General features: G+C 43.6%; 2 protein-coding genes and 1 long non-coding RNA gene across 8 annotated transcripts in view; 2 read left to right on the forward strand and 1 right to left on the reverse strand.

The window, feature by feature from the left end:
• Positions 1-13,242, forward strand: part of MARCHF8 (membrane associated ring-CH-type finger 8) — a 93,494-nt gene extending 80,252 nt beyond the window's left edge. For 5 of the 6 annotated variants that reach the window (XM_067000864.1, XM_067000862.1, XM_067000863.1 and 2 more), the window contains 5 exons: positions 502-581; positions 884-1,729; positions 3,661-3,841; positions 7,761-7,908; positions 10,422-13,242. In XM_067000864.1, coding sequence (XP_066856965.1) covers positions 502-581; positions 884-1,729; positions 3,661-3,841; positions 7,761-7,908; positions 10,422-10,726 — 1,560 coding nt within the window. In that variant the 3' untranslated portion in view covers positions 10,727-13,242. The remainder of the gene's footprint in view (positions 1-501; positions 582-883; positions 1,730-3,660; positions 3,842-7,760; positions 7,909-10,421) is intronic. The other variant, XM_067000865.1, reaches the window with a different exon arrangement.
• On the reverse strand, positions 4,027-5,663 carry LOC136791291 (uncharacterized). The gene is made up of 3 exons (XR_010832943.1): positions 5,528-5,663; positions 4,780-4,838; positions 4,027-4,159 (listed from the first exon to the last, which is right to left on the reverse strand). It is a non-coding gene; the product is annotated as an uncharacterized lncRNA (long non-coding RNA).
• An 8,112-nt stretch (positions 13,243-21,354) lies between the features above and the next one.
• The window catches only part of ALOX5 (arachidonate 5-lipoxygenase), a 31,060-nt gene continuing 25,299 nt past the window's right edge, over positions 21,355-27,115 (forward strand). The window contains exon 1 of the mRNA XM_048069179.2: positions 21,355-22,305. Coding sequence (XP_047925136.2) covers positions 22,156-22,305 — 150 coding nt within the window. The 5' untranslated portion in view covers positions 21,355-22,155. The remainder of the gene's footprint in view (positions 22,306-27,115) is intronic.

Raw genomic sequence — 27,115 nt, forward strand, 5'->3', positions numbered from 1 at the left:
TGAAAATACGTCCCCAAATAGTGCCTGGGTTGTTGAATTACTGATGGTGACGTCTTGTGGGGAGAAAAAAAAATAACAAGTCACTAATCTCTTGTATTCGTTGTGAGTGGAAGGATTAGCTATTATGTGGTAGCTCAATTACGACTAGTCTATGTACACACCTCCGTCTAATTATGCTAATTACTGTAGCATTGCTCATTTCCTGAGCTATTGTTCTGTGCAATGTCTGACAGCTGGCAGGTTCTGCTCCAGAGATGGCTGAATTTGACCTTGGGGAGAAATGTTTCTGTTCTGATTTCTTTTCTCCCAAGGATGAGGCTGTGTGACCTCCCTTCTTAGCACTTGACAATGAAGCCTCACTTTCTTGCAGCTCGCCCTTGAGTGTGGTGTAGAGTGATATCTGGCTCTATATGCTGTGTTTAACCCTGAAGGCGACTGCTGTGCCTACCAAACTCTTCCAGTTTCTGACTTTTTTTTTCCCTTTGATTTATTTCACTGCAGGCTGGAAGTCCAACCTCTATCTCTGCTCCTCATGGCTTCTCTCGGACTTCTGTTACACCATCCAATCAGGACATCTGCAGGTAAAGTGTGATATTTGCATGGCTACAGCGAGGCTCGTGCAAGATTCAAGTTGAGAAAAAACAAAACTGAAAAAGCATGTGTATGGGGAAGTAAGCAACACGGGGTTCTGATCTGAAGCGTCCCATTTGTTTGACTCAGCTGCTTTCTAACACTGCTTCATTGAATCCCACTGACTGTTTGGCCCGCTGTGTATGACATTCCCACACTAGCTGTAATTCTCATTTCTTCACTTTTAATTACATGTTCTCTTACGTAATTGTGTTTTACTTTCTGTGCTTTTATTCCACTGTTCTGCATGCAGTTCCAGTGCAGTGTTTTCTGAATGTTGTCATCACAGTCCAGTGCAGTCTGCTGTTGTCTTGAAAAATCCTCACTGCCAGAGCTCTCTGACACAAGGGGTCACTGTGACAGTAATCTGTCAGGACACGTTACATGCAGCAAAGAGAAACTCCCGTGGGCAGGATCGGGGCCAGGCACTCAAGTCTGCTAAGAATGTAAAGCCCACCTGCACTCTGAAATTCTCCAAGTCCCTCAATGACGTGGACCAGAAGGCACAGAGCACCAGCGAGTGCTTTGACTATGTGGAGCGAACATGCTCAGAAGGCAAATTGACCCCGACTCAAGAGCAGTATTTGAGGATTAACAAATTTCATCTTAAAGAGAGGAAATCGCTGAATCTCAGGCCTCTTTCTTTTAGCAATTATAAGCACTCCTACATCCCTTCACTTTCCAACTATTCGAGTGCATCGGGAGGAGCGGAGAACCGCAGCGCTGTACACATCCCCTTGCTGGAGGACAAAGTGGACCATGACACCTCAAGAAGCAAAAAACTGTTGCGTTACCTTTTTTCCTTCTCCCACAACTCCAGCACCAGCAGCCTGCATAAGTTCCATGAACTGGAGAGCTATTCCAGTCACTTTCAAGCTGAGAAATCCTCCAGCATGCTGGTGGAAAGCACGGACTTCTGCTCTGATGATATGGGAGATGATGACGTCTTTGAGGACAGCACCTCAGTGAAACTGAAAACAAAAGAGCAGCGGGCGCCGCTCTGTTCGGTTGAGAAGGATAGTGACCTTGACTGCCCTTCCCCTCTCTCAGAAAAATTCCCCCCTCTCTCCCCTGTGTCTACATCGGGGGATACCTGCAGGTTGGTTTATTGGAGAACCGCCTACCTTCGAGCCCTCCCATGTGCGGTGGTGACCATTCTGCTTTCCCTGCCTTTGTGTTGTCTCTTCCTTCACCCTGTCACCTTGCTTTAATTTGTGCATTTTGAAGCATGCAACCTTCTCTCTGCTTCCCTTAACCCCTCTGATGCACTTAACAAGTCTACTAAACAAAAGAATTTCCTTGGGAGTCAAATAAATTGTCTTCAGTTTGTTTCAGGTTCTGGGTTCTGAGGCTGTATTTTTCTCTCATCAGTGCCCAAACTGGGAATATCATGAGAGAATCAGCTACACATACTAAAAGCCAAGCTGAAAATCGTTGGCTTTTAATGAGCAATGTGTTTTCCTGACAGCCACTGCTGGTTTGTGTCAGAGGGTGGGGAATAAGAAGGAAAAGAGGCTGCTTGAACATTGGTTCTGAGATCTGGTCCATATATCTTAGGATTGTTTTTTAACCTTTACGTCCCAGTTTGTATCCCACCATGTTGTTTTATTCGTGAAGAGCTTTCTGGTTGCCTTAGTTGAAGGGGAGACCTAAGCACTGGGTGTTAGTGATGAGCCCATGTGATGTCTGTAGTATGGGGTCCAAAAAGGATGGGGTGTCCTTGTTCCAGCTACAAAGGATTAATCATATACGCAGGTGGTAGGAGCGTGCTGCTCTGGACTGTCTTCATGGTGAATTGTCTGCAGGTCTGCCCCATCTCAGTTCCAAGATGTGTCTGAGGAGCAGGAGACACCAAGTACAGGAGTAACTGTCAGGTCCTTCTACCTAGTATTTTACTGTCCTAATCTTTCTCCTCCCTGACACCACTTTCTGGAGCTGGCTGTGTTACTACCTGCCAGTTTTTGGTTCCCCCCCCCACTACAATCCGTTACCAGCAATATCTAGTTCCTTACTGGCTTGTCATCAACAAGATGCTCTTGTAATCCACCCACTCCTTCAGTCCCACTTGCTAGCTATCAGCAAGGTCGTGAGAGGCAAGATGCTACACATCAGTAAGAGATTTCAGTAATAGACAAGGATGGCAGCATGCCAGGATGTACTTCGCATATGCGTAGTAACTTATTTTCATTCCCTGAGCTTCTTACCATCCCCCTTTTAATTCATGACCTCTTCCACATGGCTAGAAGGAGTTAGTGGTGTTTGATGCAGCCCAAGTGCTGTGTATAAATTAAAGCTGGAAATCAAATGCCATCAGCTGGCAGTAGCACTGTATCAGGTGCCCCTTCTGTCTGCACAGTTAGGCAGTAAGGGAAACTGGGAATTTTGCAGAGCTGTTCCTTAGCAGCTCTTGCAAGGCAGGAATTGAAGAGCAAAGCCATTAGTCCTTTTAGAGTAGGTGTATTTGAGGAAAATCGATGCTATAGCTTTGCAGCATGGTTCTGTTTCTTAGCAATTGGCACCAGAAATAATCATTTCCCTTGTGCAAAATCCAGGCTAAATTAACTCTTCATGTTACTGGGGTGGGCTGTTTCATAATCCGTTTGGGAATTTTGTTTTATCCTCTGTGTTAGATCGTAATCCGTGAGTAGCTGTACCTCTGCATATTTTGTCTTGGGCAGTGCTGTCTGATTTGTTTAAATGCTATTTTCAGTTAAGTGCTATTGTTCTAGTAGATGAAAGGTTGTCGTTTTGTACACTTTTTTTTTTCTTTAGGATACCAAATTTCTGTTAGGCTCTGTGTGTCCGCCTCATCTATTAGTTAGCAGTGTCTGCACTCAATTATTTTGCGTGCATGTGTGTGCTTGTGCAGCAAGGGAGTTCTCTAGTTTTAGCTCCTTTATGAAAGACATTCCTTTGATATGTATGTCTTCGGATCCTCAACGGACAGCCGTGTGTGATCATAGATATTACATGCCTCTTTCACATCCTTTCTGGTTCCTCTTCTAATGAGCAGCTTTGCTTCTGATTCAGGATATGTCACTGTGAAGGAGATGACGAGAGCCCTTTGATTACCCCCTGTCACTGCACGGGAAGTCTTCATTTTGTGCACCAAGCCTGCCTGCAGCAATGGATCAAGAGCTCAGATACGCGATGCTGTGAACTGTGCAAGTACGAGTTCATCATGGAGACAAAACTGAAGCCTTTGCGAAAGGTAGGCTTTGTTACACATACATCCATGCTGAAAGAAGGCTGTTCTTGCCCACAGTCTCACAGAACCAACGTATTTATCACATTTCTATGGCTCCTTAGTAAGTCCGGTCAGTTTTGTATAGTTGCAGAAGAATTTAAATTGCTTAACACTCAGCCTCGCAAATTCAACATCGATGGAATCCAGCTCTGAGAGGCAGCATTTTTCTGCTTTAACCTTTGTCATAATAATTCTGCTTTGAGAGTTCAAGGTGGGAATCCTGTTCAACTGCCCAACCTGAAGACGAGTTCCAGTCCTTTCTCTCGTTGCATTGCCCCACATCTAACAGGAAAAAAATAGTTGAGATTTATTATAGCCCTGCAGCTCTCTCTGTATAAGTGTACATACATACATGCTTGCTCATGCATATGTGCATGCAGCAACCTGTTTTTTCACTTCACATTTGCATTTCTGAGCTAATGCACAAAGGCATTTGCTTTGCAGTTATCCGTATTGGGTTTTGGTGGCTTTTTTTTTTTTTTTTTTTAAGACTGAGCTTTGTATTACTGTTACCTGCTTCGGTTTGCTGTACTGAGGTCTACATGGCTTTTAAATTCTTTTGAAAATATGAAGATCTCAGTTTAAACTTGTTTTAAATCATAAGTTCTGAATATAATTCAGTTGAAATTTGTAGCATTTTTTATCAAGAAAACCTATTTTAGTATAAGTAGAAGAAGGTTCACTGATAAATGTTTTATCTTTTCCTTGTGCATGACTAAGTTTTAGTACTTCAGGTTGCTAGAACCTCTGTTTTTGTTTTATAAAATAGGAATACCTTTAATAAATCCGGTGATTTAAAGTATAGGTGCTTAAACACTACTTGTATTGTAAGACCAGTTTTGTGCTTGAATTCTTTTTGTTCTCCCACATCCGCCAAGCTTTCAAATTCAGTTAATCCTTACCGTCGGGATTTTGAGGTGGAAGTCACTGGTATTCTTAGCACAGACAAATCTTGCCACATCTACCAAAGTGAAAGAGGTTAATAGAAATAACCTTAGTCTGGAGCTCAAATAAATGAGAAACGTCACAATCAAATATGATGATCTTAAATCATGTAGGGTCTGCAGTCTAGACTGCAGCCATCTGAAAGCTACTGTGAGAACTTGTCCAGTTTCCACAACTAACTCCTAACAGAAAATGGAGCGTAATTCAAACACTTCATTTTTTTTGTTGTTGTTTTTTAAAAGGAGATGTGCAGTTTGCAATATATATAGCATAGCATCTCCTGTTGATAGGACGACCTCTGCTTATGACTGCAGCAAATCGTTGCCTTTGAAGAACTGTAGCTTCTTCCTTGGTAGCCCCTTAGCACAGAGCATTGTAGCTCTGAGCTGCCAGTACTGGCTGCCATAGGTTCTGTTATCTCAACAGACGACTATTTGCGCAGCCCATTCATAGGACACGAAAGAAATTATTCTAGAGAAGCCCAAGTGAAAAGAGGTGCTATAGGTGCCAATTAGCTGCTCATTCTTCTATGCTTACTCTGCCTGGAGTGGGCAGGGGAAGCATTTTCTGCGTATTTGTGAGAAAAAGCTGTTGGGCACCTTCAGAAATGAGTCATCTGGCATCATTAGTTATATCTGAACAGGTCATCCATGGAAGAGAGACCAGATGCCAGAAGGATAAGTAGAAGGATAAGAAGGAATTTACCTTTCAAACATGTCTAAAGAGTCCTTTAGAGGTTCAGCTGCAGCCAGAAGACAAGCTGCTTCTGTATCTTCAACTCACTCTCAATGGTATTCTATCAGTGGGGAGAAAACAGTCTGAAACTGGTGATTATGAACAGGATGGGACAAATAATAGGGCTTGTGCTTATTTGTAGGGTAGAAATGGAATCTAACATCCTCACCATCTTAAGGCTGTATTGCATCACTGTATATTGGCCTGTGACGTGTTCAAACAGTAAGTTACGAAGGGAAGAGAATGAGGAACAAACCACGTCATGGTACAAGTGAAAGTGAGGGGAGAGAGAGGGAAGCTTTATTTTTAAATTTAAATGAAAAAAAAAAGAAGACAACTAGACTTGATTTTTCTGTGGATTTTTTTTGTTTGTTCCAGCAACACTTAAAAAAAAAAAAAGTCAGAAATGTTGAGTGTTGTAATTGTGAAATGCCATTTGCTCTGTCATCAGAACAGTGCACCAGGGGCCTCCAGATTCTAGTTTCCAGTTGGGGATGGGGCAGAATACATAATTTGCAGAACAGCTTCTCTGATGTGGACTTGCATCGATGGAAGAGATGAAGTGATGTGGGTTGGTTTGGTGGCTCTCATGGCAGCAGTTCACAGGAGATATAGTCCAGCAGAGGAGCTCTAGCTGCAGAACTGAAAAGAGGAGCATTAGCTAGTCAAAACGCAAGACCTTGTGACTCTGTAAGAGTCTGTAGAAACTAAACATCTTTGTTTAGATACAAAATCCAGTTCTTATTTAAAACATAGCATCCAAAGGGAATGTTTTCTCCAGTCTTTTTCTAAGGAAGTTGAAAGAATATAATTTCCTAGCATGACCCAAATCTTTAATGTCATTGCTAGAAGTCTTCAGTTCTTGTGCCACGATGAGACTTGGATGCCCACTGATCTAGAAATATGGCTTGAACTGGCCAAAGACATTATTTATTGGTAAGACAGAGGATCACAAAGTCTCTGTTTTGTGGTTCAACCATTCTTGTATTTGAAGCAGTGGTAACAATAATTCAACATGATGGGTGATTTCAGTCATACCAGTAAGGTCATCCTCATTATCTTCCACACTTTCCCTCCTTTTCAAAGTCAACTTTTTCTATGAGTTATCTCAGGAGACATCAAATGCAGCTCTCTATAACACATGGGTATGTATGAGAAGCTTAAGTGCCCTGGTATATATTTTATGGAAGTGTGAGGGGAAAAAAAACAAAACACCTTAACACTTTGTTCCAAGCAAATACACTGAAGGATGCGTAATAAACCTGCAAAAGCTTTCATCATATAGAGAAAATGCATTTAAAAACAAACAAACAAAAAACTTCCAGGTGCCATTGGTTAATAAATAAATAAAAGGTGTTTTTGAAAATTTCCGTGTATGTTATGTTAGAAGCATCTATAATAATTGTCTACATTCTTTCTATCCTTCCTAAATGTCAGTGACCTGACTTTATGGTTTCTATTACGGCTGTAAAGACATTGCTGAAAGATGCAGGTCTGGGGGTTTAACTTAATGCATAATCTCACTTTCTAAAGCTGTTATCCCAGTTCTGCTGTATATTCTTAGGGCACGTGTTTAAGTGCACTTGAAACACTGAAAATAAAATATGGGTGTTGCTACTGTAAGTAGCGTTAAATATACGTGAAGATTGAATGAAGCCTCCAGAGGTAGGAGGTGAGAACTAAACAGCCTCGAGCTGAGAGCTAAACAGCCTTGACTGTGCACCGGGGGACTCTAACAGCACAAAGTGAGATATCTTACACGTACTGGACGATTGGATCATGTACTACTCTTACTGCAGTGTGTTATTGAATGCCTGCCTGAGCAAGGCAGCCCTTTTGTCCTTCAAGATGTTCATTTCTGAGTGTGGGTGCCTGCTGCTCAGTTACGAACGCACTAAGAAGCAGCCTTACTTGTGGATCCCTCTGTGCTGGAGCCTGTGTGGGTGGGCAGGGTGCGACGACTTTGTGCTGAGGCTCGGGGTGAGAGCTGAGCCCTGACGTTCCCGGACTGAACCGATTGTTCCTGTCACAGCAGAGCAAGCTGCCAGCCATCACGCGCATGTTGTGGTCAGGGCAGTCGTTGTGTGACTTCTAAAACTGGTCTGCTGTCTGGTTTTTGTTCTTATCAGTGTTTGGTTTTTGTACTCTCTGTTAACTGTGATAAACACTTAATCTTTTGCTCTGCTTCTGGATTTCTTGACAGTGGGAGAAGTTACAGATGACAGCCAGCGAGAGGAGGAAGATCATGTGCTCTGTAACATTCCATATCATTGCCATCACCTGCGTTGTGTGGTCTCTGTATGTCCTCATAGACAGGACTGCTGAAGAGATTAAACAGGGACAGACTACTGGTATGTTACCTGATTATCTTCCCACTTATTCCCTTGGAATAATTATTGATCCTGAATGCAGAGAGGGTGCAAAACATGAGTGTGCAGGTACTGCTTTTACTTAGACCAGGCAGCTTTAGCCTGGGGTTGGCTTGGGTTAAAAGCAGTTTTTAAATGATTTAGTTAAATTGGTGTAAATTTGTCTGTGGGTGCTTTTAAGTCTATTTCATAGCAATTTATTTTGCACTTATGAAATGCACAGATATGGGAACCAATCCACTGTGGCAGACACAAAATTGCATTGGCTTAGCTAATTTAGTTTTCAACTGCAACACTTACTGAGCAGATAGGGATGTAAGCATTTGTTTGCTGCTATGGCTACCTTTAGCTGAGCAAAATGAGAACAGTTCAAAAAAGAGAAGAAGAAAGAGGAACCTAAATCCAAATCTTTGAGCCAAACTAACAGGATTATTCTTTCTGTTCAGCCATCTGTGAGATGGGTTAGCACAGGTTTCCTGTGAGGGACATGTTCAGCTGGAGAAATTGTAATTAGTGGTTGTACATGAAGCAGAAGAAATTCAGGTTGATTCTTAGGACTCCAATTCATGCAACTGAGATGAGACACACTGCAATTCATCTAGAGGTTGCCACGCCACTGCAAGGATATCTTAACTTCTTGAATAGGTTTTCTTCAGAATGTAAACTTACCAAATTGACATCTTATTTACCTTGGTGTGCTGGGCCATGATTTCCATCTGTTGTAGAATGGTTTCTCAGGCAGCTGAGCTCCCCCTGAAGGCGGGGATAGCAGGGACAGGGTGTGTAACAAGGCTGGGAGCCATTGTGGCCGTTTCAAAGTAAGCTGTACTGGCTTGCAGAGCATTGGATGCCAACTTGATAAGCAGCTGGAGAATGTTTAGCTTGTGGTTGAAGAGCATCACCTGTGGATGTAGCTGAGCATCAATAAACCTCCAAATCCACAGAGCTGTTATTCTCTTCCGAGCAGAATCACACTTCAAACAGAACTGTTTTGCAGTAACTTTTCATTTTAGCTGTAGTTTGATTGTTCATAGCTTCAGTCAGGAAGCTGCTTTGAATGAAAGCTTGTAGTTTTTGTTCTATCCAACACTCTTTTCTGTGTATGGTGAAAATTGTTGTTCTTTCAATGTAAGGTTTCCATATAATAATGAAAAGCATACGCTGTCAAAGATTTATAGTCTCCAGGTTATTTTAGTAAAAAAAAAACAAACAAAAAAATATTAGATGAACATGACTAGGAAGAATAGTGGAGTATTTAGTACTTGTTACAGTGCTTTCTTTGCTCCCTTGATTTGGATTCTAAATCTGAGTGCTCAGGGAGTGCTCAGAGGAGCTGGGGTGCCTGTGGAGAGTGTGCATACATTTATGAATTCATGTCTGCACAGTGGCAGGCGTAGGCTATTGCTGCCCACAGATAGCATCGGATAGCTCACCTGTGAATCAGAGGTTCAGATATTAATCCCTGGTGGGATTTCATCAGTAGTCATGTTGCAGTGCCCTTTGGGTTTGGGGACTAAAATATTTTCTTTCTTCCCACACTACCATGCATTTCCAAAAGAACAGTGGCCTGTATGTCAGTTAAAAACATTGAAGACTTGGCTGTGATTTTGCTATGCTGCTGCTGATTCTGTGAGAAACCTGGAAGTGTGTGATTCAGTACGGTTTCATATCCGTCTTGTGATGCTTATCTTTCAAGAGGAGAGAGACTGAGTGTATGCAGGACCTGTAAAAGCAGAAGATGTATAAAATAAGTAATCTCTCATTTAAAAGTAGGTGATAGAGATGTAACAAGATCCAATGGCTGAGTGTTCAAGCCAGACAAATTCAGGAAAAGTGCAGGTGGTTGTTCTTAATATGGCAGATAAGCTTGCTAGAACGCTTCAGTATCTTCAACACTTCCCATTTTGCACCAGAAGAGATGCTGTAGTTCAACTAGAAGTTACTGGGTCTGATGAGGATAAAATTGTCTGCTCTGCATAAAGAATACGTCAAGCTAAATGGTATCAGTGGTTCCATTTTGAGTTCGAAAACTATGACTGTATACTGTGTGATGACAGTGGAACAGACTTCTTAAGTCACTGAGTATCTTGCTGTCAAGAGGAAAACATGTCATAGAATTCTTTTCATAATCTGTTCCAATTTTCTTGTAAAAACAGGTGTAAAAGGACCTGAAGTTATTACTGGCTGTTGCCTTGATAGTGCTGTACAAGAGCTCAGTCACAGAGGATTAATTGTTCTGTTGTTGTTTTTCTTTTTTTCCTCTGGTGGGTGAAAATAAACATGTTATGTGAACTCAACAAGCTTAGAAGCCTGCATGCCTTTAACTTAAAGGGAGAAAAAAGGCAAAACAAAACAACAAAAAAAAAAGGCAAAATAGGAACTCTGTGACAGTCTCCTTAAGGAATGTTTTTGAGAGATGCAATGTCGTCTACCCAATATTGACCTGGTCCTTTTTATTTATTCCTTTTTTTTTTTTTTTTTTTCCTTTCTTCCAGGGATTCTAGAATGGCCATTTTGGACTAAGTTGGTGGTTGTGGCTATTGGTTTCACTGGAGGACTTCTGTTCATGTATGTACAATGCAAAGTGTACGTACAGCTATGGAAGAGACTTAAAGCTTATAACCGAGTAATATATGTACAAAACTGTCCGGAAACTAGCAAAAAGAATATTTTTGAAAAACCTGCACTAATGGAGCCAAACTTTGAAAGTAAAGAAATGCTTGGGGTTCACCATTCAGATACAAACTCTTCACATTACACAGAGCCAGAAGACTGTGCTGCAGAAATCCTTCACGTCTGACTGCTGGGTGGGAGGGGTGTTTCTGTATGTCCTTGAAGATTTAAAATATCATTGTTTACTGCAAACTGCTCTACCTTTTTAAAATTGGCTAACAGCCGAGGGCTGGCAGATGAAGTTTTTTACATTTGCGTTTTGTGGGAATTTTTTTAAATCCCTTTGGCGTATCCATCAGCGTTATCATGGTTGCATACCTCTCAACATTTCGTCTCACGTACTGGGCTGATCAAAGAGCCACAGGTTACTGAGTAGAATGAGCCTTGGTTGTGGTATTAAGCAAGCCACTAGTGAACTGTCATCAACTTCATGGAGTCTGTTACTTTAGAAGATGACTCTAAATGATTCTGGAAGATGTGTAGAGTGTTGGTTGTTGTCTTTTTTTTTCCTGTCTTGTGTTTTTTTTCTAAGCAGGATGAAGGAGGCTGTCCCAGACACTGAGGGAAATGAGAAAGCTAGAGTCTAATCTACTGCTAACACTGCCACTAACATTTTGTCTTAGGCAGCAGGTGTAAAATTATGCTTTGCATATTGTGATGAGACTCATAAAGCATATAGCACTTTTAAAAATCTTTATTTTGTAATATGTATGTCCAATGTGAATGAAACTTGAAAGAATGTGTCATTTTCAGAACATTTCTTCATTCTCTATCCCACTCATTTTACTGAAACGTAAACCTCTTGCCTTATTTAAAAAAAAAAAATTAAAATTCCAACCTGTGATTTCTAACACATGCACACATTATCTTACTAAACATAACACTAAAAAACTGCCTCTTTGGGTTTCCTTTGAGGAACAATTTTTTTTTTCAAAGGATGTTGCACTTGTGACTTGTGTTTGGGGAGTAGTGGGTGTGTACAGTGTTTGTTTTCAATGCGTAATGGTTTCAATGCTCTGGGGATTGGTTTTGCTTTTTTTTTTTTTTAAACAGGTTAGGTCATCAACGGACCTGCACTTATATACCTGATGTAACTTTCATTCCAAACCATTGGTTAAGGTTTTGTTAGTATATTGGTAAAAACATGAGCTGTTGTGGAAAAAAGATACTTAGTCAATACAGCTGAAATTGGTTTTCCTTCTTTAGTGCTGTGTCATGTGTGAATTACCCGAGAATTTGGCATTGTGAGAGGAGGTACTAAGTTCAAAGTTGAGGAAGTAAATATTGCACAAAGTGTATGAGTTTAAAAATGGTTTTAGTCCTGATGTGATAAATTACATGGTCAGAGAATTGCTTCGGCTATTGCTTTGAATTTGGGACTTCTTAATCAGTCAGCTTTAATGAAAAGAGGGACAGTGTTAAAATTTGTTTGCAGAGCTTTAGACAGACTTACCCACTTACTTGACCGTTCTGCTTCACTGAACCACTGTCCATCTTCAAGTCATTTAACCAAAGTCTCACATCAGTGTGACTGGGGCAGGCCTGAAGCCCCGCTAAAACTCAGCACATGAGGCTTCTACATCTGAAAGCTAACTTTCTCTACCAGAGCCCAGTCTAAATCTCTGTAAAGTCAATGATAATTTTCTGACTGGTGTTATTAGGAGTTGCCTGGACTTCTCAGTTAGGTAAAAGCTTCTGTTTGCTTATTGAGATACTGAATTAAATCCTGAGGTCCAGTTCAGGTTTTACTTTGTCCTTTTCAAGTACAACTTTCATTGGGCATAATCTTTTCATATTAAAATTAGTTGCATTAACATATCCCAAAGAATAAGAGATCAGTGATTTTTTTCTTAAAATGTAATATTAATTTATTTCTAAATTAGTCTTTAAAAAAAAATGCCTGAGAGGGGTCTATGGTAAGAGAACACACACTAAGAGCTGTTAGAAGTGTGTGTGTGTGCCTCTGTATGATCTCACGCTTGAAGTTTACTGGCTGTGATCTTCATGAACAACACAGTACTTTGTTCTTGATGTTTTAAAATATACAGACTTCTAGACAGTTCTAGCAAAGCTGCACTGGCACGGGTTTGCATACTGTGCGAGGTGTCAGGATGTCCCATGCTTATGTGATAAAGGCAGACAAGCCCTGCCAGTACCTGGGCAGCAATCTTCATGGCCATGTGCATGTAGAGTTTGTTGCCTACACCTGCCATATTTTAAAGTGCAATTACTTGGACCCTTTCCCAAACTCTGCTGTGGATGATCCTGCTCTGAAAACCCAGATAGATAACAGTCTTGGTTTGGTTTGTTTTTTGTTCTGTGAAAAGGTTTACTGGATAAACACAGGTGGGTTAATCACGTCTTACACACCTTCATCATTTTCTTCTGAAATGCCCAAGTGCACATGGCTTTCATGTCTGCAAGATGCACAGAATCAGCTGCAGACTGATGCTGTGTGTGTTCTCATCTGATCTGTGGCCAGTAGGGGAAATGAAAATGGATGAGTTCTGGTATGAAACCTGTGTGTGCTCCAGCTCACATCTGAGGCAAAAGTGTCTGACTGATGTTCTGACAAGCACCAGTATGGCATACTGTAAAATGCTGGTCCTGTTTCAATCACTGTCATAAATGATTCTTGGTGAAGCATTGTGAAATCTCATTTGGCGTTTTGGAAGCTCCATGCAACGTATGCCAGTTCAGTGTATTCAGGATGCTGAAGTTTTGTTTTGTTTTGTTTGTTTGTTTTTGCTGTAACCCTATGTATCTTCAACTTGGGAAGAAAAACCATCCCCAGTAAAATCATCTGGAGAAAAATAATTGCAGATAAAATTGTTTTAGCCAGTGTTGCTGCTTACCGTTCCCTTTCCACAGTAGCTTTTTTTCTGAAAGAAAGGCATAGTATTTAATCCTCTATGCTACTGAGGATTGCTTAAACCAGCAGGGGCTGGTTTGAGCTGGTTTGAACCAGAAGAGATCCATCTGTCAGGATTTTTTGTTTCTGCCAATCACACTTGTGCTAATTCTTGCCTGATGTTAACAGGGGGCTTCTGGAGCTGCAGTTCTCTGCTTCTGCATGGTGCTATCAAGTGGTATAAGAAGGCTGAGTGGTGCTTTTTCTTTTCTTTCTCCTTAAGGAGATTCTGTTGACTTGTTTTCAGCTTCTAGCTGTGAGGCACTGATGCTAGCTCAGGTGAGCACCGTCCTTTCTGCCCGGATGTTGGTAAGGGAAACAATCACACCCCCATCACACCAGGCATTCCAAAACTTCCTTTTGGCAGCTTTTGAAATGACAAATAAAGTCTTTTCTGGTCCTTGTCCTTTCCCCAACATTAGTTCAGATTACCTGTGACTTCCCTGAGATGAGATTTAAATAGGAGGGAGTAAAGGCTTAATACCATCTACCACAGCCCCTTCACTAAATTGCCAGAGCCTTTACTGATATGGCTTAGACATCTGACCAGACTCCCATGCTATTGACTCTTAAGTCCTGTCCAAAAAATCACTGGCTATTCCAAGGAAATCTCCCTGCTACGTCGTGTTCAGTGCATCTGCCAGGTCATGAACATGCATTATGTTAGAAATACAGGCATATGCTGCAGAAGATTGCTTCACTTTATGAGATCGTGAGATCTTAAATTCATTCCTATGATTTCTCAGGACTTTCTTCAGTTGTAATCCAGTATTCTGGGGAGGGGGTCAGTGTTTAAAATGTTTCCCTGGGCTCTGAAGATGTGGCCAGTCCTGGCACCATTACCTGGTGAATGTCATTGAGGTTGGCTTTGCTTCAGCAGGAGGGATTCAACAGAGGTTACACCAAGCCTGCAAGGAGCTAGACAAGTGCTGGGCCTCTGTCCCACAGCCTGAGAAGTCCTGGGAATCAATAGTAACTCCCTGTCCAGCCCTTCTACTGTGTCCCCTGTACTGATCAGGGCATCCAGCCTACTTGTGCTGGTGCTGTATCAGGAGCAGATTCCTTCTGCCCTGTGCTTGGCTGGGTAAGTATCTATTACAAACTGGGACTCGGATCGCCTAAAGCTGAGGCGTGTTAAGATACAGATTTCCAGTGTAGTCTGCTGTGGAGGTTGTGGCCAGCCATGAAAGGGAGGTCTGTGTTTCTGGTTGGGTCCCTCTCAAATATGGGTGAAACAGGGCAAATACAAAAGCAAGGATATTGCTGGCTGGATTTTCACAGCATTATATTAGATATGCAAAGAAAACTTCTGAACAGGACCTTTTTTGTGATTATTTTCTAGTTTTGAGATATTGCAGTGTCTGTATATTCCAATGAAGTACGGAAAGCACTTGTCTTTGTATAGAAGATAACTGTTTAAAAATTGCAGCTGATCTTGTACTTAGGTAAAACATTTGTAGATAGGTAATTGTATAACATTAAACAACTTTACACTGGCATGTGTTGTATAGTTTATACAAGACACTTCACAGTTCTGCAGAATTTTTTAGTTAGTAAATTTCTAGTAACTTAAATGTATAGTTTTGTATCCTTTCATGTATGTTCATTTTCTCCGTATTGACACTTGCAGAATTATTTTTAGTTTCTTAAACTGTAATTGGTTATTGTTGTGTGATACACAGGGTTATTGACTGCAACAATAAAGTGTTTCTATAAAAAAAAAAAAAAGAAACAGAACAAAACAAAATCAGCATAGTATCCGTTTTGTTTCAAACAGCATTAGCGGCCCAGCCTGGAGAAAAGTTGAGCTTCCCAGTAGTGAGATGATCAAAAAAAGTGAGTTAATTTCACCAGAGTGAACCCAGGACCTCATAGCTCTTCAGCGTAGGAGGCCAACACGCAGTAGGATCCATGACAATATGATGTATGATGTTGTGGATCATAAAAGGTTAGTTAATCATCAGAATAAGTGGGTGACCCCTTCATTGTAGTGAGAAGATAAAACTTTGTATAGGTGCTTTGGGGTCAGGCGCAGGAATTGTGGGAAGAGTTTTCTGGCTTGTGCCATGCAGGAGGTGGAAAGAGGATTCCTGTGGGCAGTAAAATCTGTGGAGCTTCTTGAGTCAACGCTGAGTGTTGCTATGAGTGCTTGATGTCTGATGTCGGCATTCTCACGTGCATTGGTGCTGAACAGATGATGCTCATTACACTGATTCATGTCTAAGAAGAAAATAAGTTTGCGTAAGCAAGGAGTGGTGGACAACTGCGATAGCCTTTTATTGCATGAAGCACAACTGCAGTGCTGTATGTCCTTTCATTGCAAGACCACGCCTCAGACACGAAGTCTTCAGCAGTTTTTCTAGAATAGGTTTCTAGCACCGGTAGATCAAGGAAAACTGCTATCTGCGCCACTGTGAGACAGCTTGTAACAAAAGCGTAAATGCCAAAGAGGAAGTAAGATCTGGAAAATTGTCAGTAACAGACATGGGGGTCTCAAAGAGACTCTTAGTTAATCACCCCTTAAAAAGAAGGATAAGTTTTGAATTTTATTTAAGGTAAGAAATGGGAGGGCACCTTAATACTGCAGAGGAGTTTTTTGTTTGTTTGTTTGCTTTGCATGAAAAAAAAAAAACAAAAGTGTCTATGTCCTGTATTCCTTAGTGAAGCAAGTCTGGTTATGGTACATGAAACTATTTGTATAAAGCTTACTAAAATGCACCAGCAAGTCTTATATACAAAAATACCTTGCTGGAGATATGGTAAGTAAGATACAGGGCTTGCCGTTTGATTGACAGTCTCTGGGCTGAAAAGCTGATGGGCTTTTCTAAGGAGCAGAGCCTGTAGAGCTGTTTGGACTCTGGTTTAAAAGTGTTCTTCATCTTGGGGTCAGACACCTCAAATTAATTACAAAATGACTTCTTCCCTCTTGCAAACCTCGCTTTGATCTGAGATCCTTGCTGTCACCGTGTGAAGCGTGCCCATCTCCAAGGCAGAGCAGAGCAGTGGCACAGCTGTGCCTCCAGGGACTGAACTTTTCAGCTGACCTCAGGAGCTGAAGCCATGTGGTGAGTAGTTACTGTCAGCTGGTGGGCAGTATCGGTGTGACCTGCCTCTTGCACCAGGACGGAGCGAGGCCGTGTGAGGCAGGAGGGCAGCAGCAGGGGTTGGGAAGATCCACCTGAGTGTCTTCTGGAGGCTGTGGAGGTGTCAAATGGAGACTGCAGCTGCTGTCTCCCAGCTCCTCAAAAAAACAAGCCCCAAGGGCCTTGAGAGCCAGACTTGTGCCTGCTAACCTGCTCTGGTGGGACCCCTTGGAAAGAGGGCTGAGGGAAGCAGAGGGATGAGGTGCAGAAAGGGGGTTCACAGGACGCCCTGGCTGGGGAGGAGATCACCTCTCTGCAAGGGTTTTGTCAGGAAGCCAGGGGAGGGAAAACAGCTGTGGTGGCTGTGGCCGGGAGTTTGGGGCCCACAATGTCTGAGGAGGAAGCAGGTGAGCTCTTGGAGAGGCTGGTAACAGCAGAGCGGGCTGGGAGGCTGAGCTGAGGCCTGCTGCAGGCACAGGACACGTATAGCCAGTAGCAGGAGAAAGGCCATGCCCTGCTGTTCTGCCCAACATGCAGGGACTGTACGTCCTCCAGCACGTCTCCACACAGCTGCCCTGTGGGCCACTGTCCAGATTTCCCCATCCTCAGCCTGTTTACCCATATCATAGCGTGTTTGCCCTTCCCGTTCATTCTATTCATGCAACCCAAATTTCCTTTGTCTTCCTTCCAGCCCTTCCTCTTTCACCAATGTCATTATTTTCTCAGTCTTCAGCTCGCCTCTTGGCCAAGTAAGGCAGAGAGGGTTATGTCAGGAGGAGCCAAATTACATCAGCATGTGATTCATAAGGATGACTGTTGGAAGTACTCAAAACTGGCACTGTGCATATAAAGCTCAATGTCAGCCTGCCTTCCCAGTTTTTCCTGTAAATCATGTATTTGGATCCTTTCTCTGATGTGTAGGATGCTCTCTGATGTTTTGGGATTGATGGGGTATGGTGTTACCACAATCCAGACAGTGAGAAGAGGATGCTTTTTCACAGCCTTAGGATGGATGAATGATATCAGAAAATCAGGCAAAAATATCTCATAGAATAAGAAACAGAGGTTTTAAAAAAAATCATCCTGGCCACACAGAGAGGAGAAAGTAATTCAGAAGGGAGGCAGGGAAGGTTTTAAAAATTAAAAAAAAATAAAAAATAAAAAATCATAGAGCCCTGGGTAAAGGAAAAGGGAGTAAGTTCAGTGCATTACTCAGGATAGAATAATTGAAAAAGTAATATTGCTCAGAAAGGGTCGAGTGATGGCAAACTTTAAGAATACTCCTTTAAAGTGTGTTCTAGAGAAAAGGCAAGATTGGTGACAGAGGAATTGGTAGCTGAAAATAGAGAGGAGACCTTGGCTGGCAGTGTTAAGGGGCTGAATGAAGTTGTCTCAAAGGCTTTAACATCAGAGGAGGGTTTGAAGTAACTGAATAAAACAACCCCGAGGCTGCACAGAGCAGAGGAGGGAGATCACCACTGAGGGTGTGCTTGTTAAATCCCCAAACTTCAAGAAATCTGGCTTGCAATTCCTAACATTTTTAGACTTCACTAAAATTAACCTCCCAACCATTTTTGCTGGGAGCCTGTTGGTGTGCTGATTTGCTCTGATGCTCTCTTCCTCAAAGGCCACCTGCAAATAGGGCAGACCATGCAAGCTTAGGAGAATTCATCACTATTAGAGCTGTAGGGTCTGGTGCTGGGGACACCGTGTTCCTTTGTCAAGGGAAATGGTTATCCTTGTGGTTTGGAAAGAATAGGAAATGTCTCTGACTGAAGGCTTGATTCCAACTAAGAAAACAGCTGTCTTAGGCAACATATGTAGTACTTCATATGGGCTTTTTACCCCTCTGCATCCTAAATTAACTAATAAAGTACCATTGCTCCCTTCCTGAGGATGAACAGAGGTCTTTCTGGAGTCTGTCTTGCCACTTGTCTTGTTCTCATGCTTTACTTCTTCGTCTTGAAAGTGCTGTTACAGGAGGATTGATTTTTTTTTTTCCAGGACCACAGAATTACCTAAGTCATTCTCCTGCCAGCAAGATGATGGTTAATTTTATCCCAACAGAGCACTTTCTCATGAAAATTAAATCCAACTGTTGAGCTTTCTGGTAGCACTGGGCCAAAGTGGAGGCAGAAGTCAAAGGTATTATTTGAGGGATGAATTTGGACCTGCTTGCCTTCAAATTAGAGCTGATATTGCACGTGCCTCTGTTGGGACTGTCACCAGGGCTTGGGACATTTGCACCAGACTTCAGTCCCCCACTGCTATTCCAGTTTTGTGATTCTCAGATCCCAAAAGGGTGGCCCCAAATGCTGCTGCATTCCTTGTCTGTCTGCCTCCTTTCCTCTCTCTTCTTGCAAAATGCCAGAGCAGCACGGCTACATCTGCAGGGGCAGCGAGAGGATTTGCAGATTTCAGGTAAGTGTTTAAGGATACACAGACTGTTTAAGGATATTGTGGTAAGCGTTGGTATAGCAACCCTGCTTCGGGTTTGTGATGGACTCAACTGGTGTCAGCGTCGCCACCACCTGGATAGCAGAGCAAGGACACCCTGTGCTGAGCCTTGCTCTCGTAGAGTTGATTTCTGGCCCCTCTGAGCTGGGACAGAAGCAGGCCTGCGAACAAGGAGCTGCTGCTTTCTGGTCTGGTGGAGCAGTGCAGATTTAGCACCCGTGTGTTCTCAGCTACTAAGCCAATGCCCCCTAGATTACTTATGTAGCTTGTAAATTTCTGCAGGCTCTGCTGATCACCTCCATCATTTGGTAATTACCATGTTGCATCATTCCTCCCCATCCCCAGCCCTTTATTAGCATACTTCAGGAGCCATCTGCTGATCCAAATTATCTGTAGCCTCAGGGGAGCTATAAGAGATGTGACATCTTCACAGTACAACCCTGTTTCTCATTGGCATTGCAAGGAGATTGAGAGGGGCAGCAACTGCCTTCTGCTGGAAAGTTCGACACAGTGAATCTGAGCAGCACTTAGAGGAACAGGACCCATGAATAACCCTCCTGTCCCTGCAGCGGGCTCGTGCCCTGCTTCCAAAAAGGGGCAGGGAGTTTTATTTCACCATTCTGGGTGTTTTCCCCTACTGCAGGAACAAGGCTACCAGGCAGAGGCAGCACATCCCAGGCCTGGCCAGAGGAAAGCAGGCTGCCTCTGTCTGCGTGCCTGAGCAGCAGGCTCGCTCGTCCCTTGTCCTCGTCTTTAGGACACTCGCCTTGGATGCAGCCAGGTGATCTAACTGCCTTTTCCAAGTATGGTTTCCTTGTCCAATGTCAAGCAACCATCGGATAAAACGCAAAAGAGAACCATGCAGGGGTCTCATATGGTGTGGTCTCCTCAGGGGTGAAATAAGGTAGTCACTTGATAAAAGGGCTGGTTTTGCTCTTTGCACGCAGGAAAATGATCTAGTTTGTTTGGCAGGATCTTGATATGAAGCATGTGCAATTCTACCAATAGTAAACGCTATCATCAATAAATCATTGCAGGTGGAAATCGAGATAAAATTGAAAGGTTCTAAAAGACTAAAAAGAGTGAGTTGTGAAGGGGCTGGAGGGAGAGAACAACGCGCTCCTATGGATTTCAGGTACAGGCCAAGTTTATCAAGTATTTTCTTTACTGTGTTGATAAGGGAAGTTGCAGCACTGTAGGGAGACTCCCCAGGCATATCTGTGCAGAAGAAGCCAGAACAGTCTGAAAACAAAACCTAACACCCAGGGGAATGGGATGGGTTCAAACGCTGCTTGGGAACTGAAATGCAAAGAAACGTGGAAACCCACCAAACAAGGTTTGGACAACACTTTGCTCTGTATTTGCAGCAAAACCAAAGGTGCCCAGAAGGTGGCCTCGTGTCTGACAAAAGCGGGTTCTGAGGCACCGACGTGTGAAAAGGTTTTCAGGTAACTCTGAGTGAAAGCTGACTGTCAGCCTAAATTTAAGAACTTCAGTACTGTTAGCACCTGTGCAAAAAATGATGTGTGATTTCTTTGAAATCTGTTATGAAGGGAAAATCAAAAGCAAGGAAAGACTTAGGAGTTTGTGGTGCACTTTCATGGGGTCACAGTGTCCTCTGAAGGGATCACGGTGTAGCGGGAAGGATCCCTTGCTGATTAAACCTCGGGAGGAGAGATCAGAGCTCTGGGCTGGGGTTCTGCAGCTACCTTGGGTGTGCGATGTGACCATTGCCAATGTTGCACTTCTGGGTGCTATTTAAAAAGCAGCAGCAGACGAGAGACTCACGCTGAGCAATTCCATATAGCCAAGGAAGGCACAGTGATTTTTTTTGTGCCTACATGTAAATACATACTCTCAGTGTGGGAGAGCCTTGATATCTGATGGCGTCACAGTATAGCAAGTGGCTGAGTCTCTCTGTACAGAAGAGATGTAGGAGACCTCCAACTCATTTGGAGCTTAGCCCAGTGCCGTCACACTTCCTAGATGGAAGAACAGGGCATTGCAGGCTGTCCACAATGCTCTGTGGCCACCACTGACTACAGTGGGTAAGCAAGCAAGCAAGCCACAACCTACGTGGATAGCTTCAGTTTTAGAAGCTGAAGCAGAGTCTCAGTAAGTGTATCTGCAGTGGTGCCCAGCAGCCCAAGCTGCCGCAGCTCCCTGTCCTTGCTGGAGGGGGGCACGAGGCACTTTGCAGCCAGACTTGCCAGACCAGAAGCAGGCAGAGCCAGGGCTAACTTCAAACTGCTGATGTCTGTCACTTCTGTCATCTGTATGTGACGGCTGGGGGCTGATAATGAGTGCCTTAGGCTGTGAGGAGTGGGTTAATGCGTGTGAGCGCAGCAGCTGAGGTGCAAGTGTGCCATGAGCAAAGCTGATTTTAATTTATCACTCCTCAGCTGATTTTAATTGATCTTGCTCTGCTTGCCTGCCACAGAAATTCACAGCAGCAGAGAAACCTGGCTGGCAGCGATGAAGCAAGGTGCTTGGTTTGACCACAGAGCAACGGAGGCAGGACACTGGGATTTGCAAAAGCCCAGCCTTGCTCCTTTCGGCAGGGCATCGGGCGGCTGGGTTACAGCATGTGGTTTTGGGTGAAAACACAGGAGAATAGCTTCGAAGGTTTTGGTGCCTAAGGGCCAAGTGTACAGCATCAGACAGCTCCACTCGTCCTAATGTTAGCATCTTCATTGTAGCAGAAATTTGGTGCTCGCTATAGGCAGGGTGCAGACTGCGGAATTACGGGATTTTTACCGTGGAAGTGGTGTGGGGGTGCGTGTGTGTACAGCTCTGATGCGCTGATAGGCAGCTGTGCCGGGACAAGAGGGATTTTGACAAGACCGAGGAGTTCCTTGCACAACGCCTACCAGCGCACGGCTGCCGGGAGCCGAGAGCAGGGTGCCCTGCGGGGACCTGCGGCTTTTGGGTGCGCGCAGCGAGGGCCAGAGGGCGAGGAACGTGTCCCCGTGTCCCCCCCCGGAGCGGGGCCGGGGGGGCGGGCAGGGCAGGGCCGGGCTGCGGGGAGGAGGCGGCGCTGAGCGGGGAGCGGGCAGGAGGCGGCTGGGCTCGGCTCGGCTCGGCTCGGCTGGGCTCGGCGGGACCATGCCGTCCTACACCGTCACGGTGGCCACGGGCAGCCAGTGGTTCGCGGGCACGGACGACTACGTGTACCTGAGCCTGGAGGGCACGGCGGGCTGCAGCGAGAGGCACCTCCTGGACAAGCCCTTCTACAACGACTTCGAGCGCGGCGCGGTGAGTGCGCGGCCCCGGACGCGCTGCCCGGGGCAGGTGGAGCCCCTCGGGGGGCTCCGGTGCTTCCTTGGGAAAGCTGCTTTCGTGCTGCCTGCTAGCGGGTGATGCTCAGGGGCGGCAGCCAGGGCAGTGCCGCCCCCGAGGCACCTCCTGGCGGGAGCTTCGGGGGGGCGGCGGGATGCCTGCCAGGAGAAATGTCCCCCCAGCCCCAGGGAAAGCTGGAAAACAGCGAGGACGTGCAGGGGTGAGGGGGGCTGGGCTGCTCTTGCTGCCCTTGGCTACTGCAGCGTGTGTCCTGTCCTCTCAGGGGTCTTGGCACCTTGTCGCAGCGTCCCAGCTATCCGTCTGCAACCTCACATGCTTTAGTTTATCCTCACCGTTTTAGCATGCTATTTATTTGTTTATTGTCTGCTGTCAAAATAATAGATGTGTCTCTTTTCCTTTTTTTTTTTTTAAACGTGTCTTTTATTTGTAAACCTAACTCACAGCTTACAAAAGATCTAACAAGATTTAAGTGGCTTTGAAAGTTTTAGCATAACTCACTTTGGAAATGAGACCTACAGATGCGTATACAAGTGGGACTTTGCTGTCACGGTGCTGCCTTGCATTGAGGCTTATTTCTACCCATGAGGTTCACAGCCTAAGTCAGCTATCCAGCCTCTTCTGCGTTAGACACCTCAGGTATGGTTAACAGAAGTCAGCATTTTGAGGAAGGGTTGATGGTGTATGTAGATACGGTCCCCCAATGTTTTTAGTTGAAAGTTCTGAGGTAAGTGGTCTAGAAGGTTCGGAGGTGTGGGCACTTACCAGCTGCTGCTCTTGCAATTACTTTCCTTTATGATTAAACATTCATTTGCATAGAGGTCTTGCTATCCTCATCTCCCAAATGGGTATCCTCTCATTCTTCTTCCTTTATCCAGTGAATAGTCACATACTTAACAAAGTAAGCAATGTTAAGCAAAGCTTAGCATTAGTGAGAGAGGTTGAAGAAGACCTCAGAGTATCCTGCAGACTCAGAGTTAGTGTGCTTTGCCCAGGAGTGAGCCCTTCCTGGCTGAGGAGATGAGCACTGAGGGACTCCTGCCACCAGGCAGTCTGCTCTTATCCCGAGGCTCCAAAAGAGGGCTTCAGGATCTTTGAGAAGTGGCTGACAGTGCTTTGAACATCTAGGGGGGACTGGATCCTGTCACAGGAAGAAAATGCCATGATGTGAGCATCAAGTGTCTGCCCGGCAGCTGCCTGGGAACTGCTTTGGGACCAGGTCTGGCAGGGGCAGAGATGTGTGAGCACTGGGATCTGCAGGGCGAGGAGCGGAGGTTGGTGGAGCTTGGTAGTTCTAGGGCAGATGTGTGCACCTAGAAGAAGCACTTACATTCACCTCAGGAATGTAGCTTTTAGGTAGATTTGAAAGTTTTTTGTCTGGGTAAAGTGTTTACCTAGCATTTTATAAAAAATATTTTGTTAGCTAAGTAAGCTTTCTGAGAGGGTCCAACTGAACTTGTTTCCAACTTGCAAAGGTCCTTGACAGAAACCTTTACTTTTCCTAGTATCCAAATTAATTATTTCCATTCATTGTTATAAGTTTGTCTGATATGAGAAATATGCAGTCCTTTCTTAATGTGATCTGTAGTATGCCTGGTTTATGGGATGTTTGCAGTATGATGTGCTAAGTTTTGTTGCTGCAGGCATTTTCTTGGAAAGCGCTGTGGAGTTCTCCAGGCACCTATTCAGTTAACGTTGTGCCCAAAACACTGTGAGTCTTACTAATACATTGTGCAAAGAAAGAAGAAAAGAAAAAATACAGATACACAACAACAGAAAACCCCTCCTCCCTCCCCCCCCCCCAAAAAAAAAAAAAAAAACACCACCACCAAACAAACAAACAAAAACACAAAGAAGGCAAAAAAAAGTTTCGGGTTGATTGGTTTGTAAAATGCAGCAATTGAAACCAGTCCTGGCTTGGTGTTTCACTAGTATCCCTATAACTTTCTTTTTCTGGCAAGCAATTTAAATGTGATCACAAAAAGAAAAAAGGGGGCACTTTTCCTGTGGATAACCACAGTTCTGCAGTACTATCTTGTAAGGCTTTGTCCACTTTACAGTTTTGTTGCTAAATGTTGGGCCAGTCTCAGTAGTTCCGTTATTCTGGTAATGGCTTCATTTAAATTAATGCAAATTGTGGGTTTTACTGGATACAGTGGATGAGGGGCTCCAACCACTCCTGAACAGAAGATTTGTGTGCCAGATGTTGATAGAGGGAGAGGGGTGGGGAGAAAACTGGGGGGGCTTGCATAAAGGCAGCTCAGTTTTAGTTTTAGTCTGACTTACTCCAAGTGCTGGACACGGGTAATTTAGAAAGCCATAGCTGCTCTTCTTCACTCACTGTTTTTTGAGTAAGTTCCTGTTGGTGCAGAGCAATTTCAGCATGAGTGTCATCGTGTCCCTCAGTTCTGTTTTCTTCCTGTTACCCCTTCATCTGCTTTTTGCTGAAACTCACTTAACTATTTCCAGAAGGGAAGTACAGCTCTGTCCGCTTTGAGCTTACAGAAGGGGTGCTGGTCTGCGTCATCCCTGCTGCAGTATTAGGCTGGTCAGCAGGAGGCTCCCCTTAATCAGAAAGAGCTCAGGTTTTACAGAGAGTAAATTGCTGGACAGGATGCTACGGGAGTTTGGAGAGTCCAGCAGCCGTCACTAATTCTGTTCTTTCACTCTGAGGTCAGCTGTATAAAAGCTCCAGTCACCACTGGCTCACTGCACAGACATCAAGGGTACCATGTGTTTACCAGGAGACCTCATGTAATGGATACAATAAAAACCTTGAACAACTAACCTTCAGCATTTATCAGGACCTTGCACCATTTCTGTCGTCCGATGTACTTTTACTGCATTAGCAAAATTGCATTAGTTAATCTCAGTTATTCCTTAGCCTCCCTGGCTTGGACGTAAAGGAAGCTGAGTGAGGAGGGAACCCTTGCTTCCAGAATTGCCATTGACATGGAACCATGATGGTCATAAAATGGCTAAAAACCCTCAGCAACATTTAGGCTGATTGAATGGCTAATTTCTGTGTTACATTGACAATGACTTATGCAACTATTTTAGGGCTCTTGTAATATTCTCAAAGAGATTTTTACCAGAGGAATGGGTTTATGCCAAAGTCTTGTCTGTCAAATTAACATTTCTATCAACAGATTGGGTCTGGTTCACATTGCTGTTTCCTTTTTAATCCTAGATGTATTTATATAAGTGTGAAATTATCGAAACTATAGTCATAAATATATGAGGATTCTTTATTAATGTAAGCTAGCTAAATATTTAAAGAAGAGAAATTTTAAAAAGAGTAGCCGGGCCTTGGGCAACAAGGATTTGGGGAAATAGTTTCAGACTTTCTGTGCTATACTGAACACTTGACAGCAAGAGGTTTTCATGAGGACTTGAGCTAAAAATAGTCCAGTATGTTTCCCCTGTCCAGACACTGTCTTTGTTCAGCCTGTGTTTCCTCTGTACGTGACTAGCTCTGGAACTGGAAATGAGTGAAAAGATGGAGAAAAAAAAATCCCAAATAGCAAAATACAAAGCAGTTCTGATCCAGATGTAGTTTACTATTGCTCTATAGGTTATTGCATTAGTCTTGATGTGTTTAAATTCCTTTTGCAGTGATGAACACAAGCTATTCACATAGCTTTGTGGTTTCATTGGGTCTGTGTTTCTGAAAGGTGGTTACTTCCAGCTGTGGACTGCCAAATGCAACAGGATCATGTTGAAATTGAAAAGAGAATTAATTTTGTGTTGTAATTGCGTAAAGAGGTACATGAGCAGGAAGTGACCGAGTTTGAGATAAATGGTATGATAGCCTGAGACTAGCAGCACTTTTGCAAGGTGCTGTATGGTCTTAGAAAAGACATACGGAATTGCAGAAATACTGACTCAATGCGAAACCTGAGCCTGGTGAAGAGTTTGTTGTTACAAGCTTACGGTCACTCCTCTTATTGAGAAAATGAGAAGTTGCAGGGAAATTAGCCTGAATTAGAAACAGTTTGAGTACTGCATTCTGGAAAGATTTGACGAATGGGAAATAATCTGAGCCTATTACCTATGTTTTCTAGGCATCATCCAGAATTGCTTGTGCTGATTGACAAGTGAAGCTGAGGATGTTGGACGGGGGGGATAGGCAAAGATCAGGGTGGTATTTGCAATCTGCATTTGTGGGAGGAAGGCATATCCATCCATTTAGCCAGGAGCACAGGTCCTGCAGTCACAGATCACCATAGTGGTGGCTCAAGTCACTGTTATGGTGATTTCTGAGAAAAGCTGCTTAACTTTTTTCAGTCTCCACATCTGGTTCAAAATCTTGAATCATCAAGAGAATGGATTTACCTGTACACATTATGCTTCTAGCTGGTCTGGGACAGTGTGTGTGAGAGGGGTGAAAGGGCTCAAGATCCGGCAACATAAGCTTTCAAAAATGTTTACAACTAGTGTATTTATTAGCTCTACGAAAAGAGCTGTTTCTGTTCTGCTTGGATATGCAAGAAGAAAGAGAGGCATCATTTTAATATGCCGGCTGAAATCTTAGCTCTGTGATTTTCATCTCTCAGCTCCAGTCCTGGCAGGCAGATGCTGTCATTCCAGGCTTGCCAAGGACTGCCGTGCTGTTTGTGAAGCACAGTTCCCCCATTTGCTATCACCTTGTTTGTATGGGTGCACTGTTAACAAAAACATTGCAAATTCTGATTTAAGACATGATAAGCCTGCTTTTAAAAGAAACTGTTTAATGTCTTTAGCTTTAGTAGGAAAGGGGGAATATAGC

Source organism: Anser cygnoides, chromosome 7 (assembly GCF_040182565.1).
Source record: "Anser cygnoides isolate HZ-2024a breed goose chromosome 7, Taihu_goose_T2T_genome, whole genome shotgun sequence".
Lineage (NCBI taxonomy): Eukaryota > Metazoa > Chordata > Aves > Anseriformes > Anatidae > Anser > Anser cygnoides.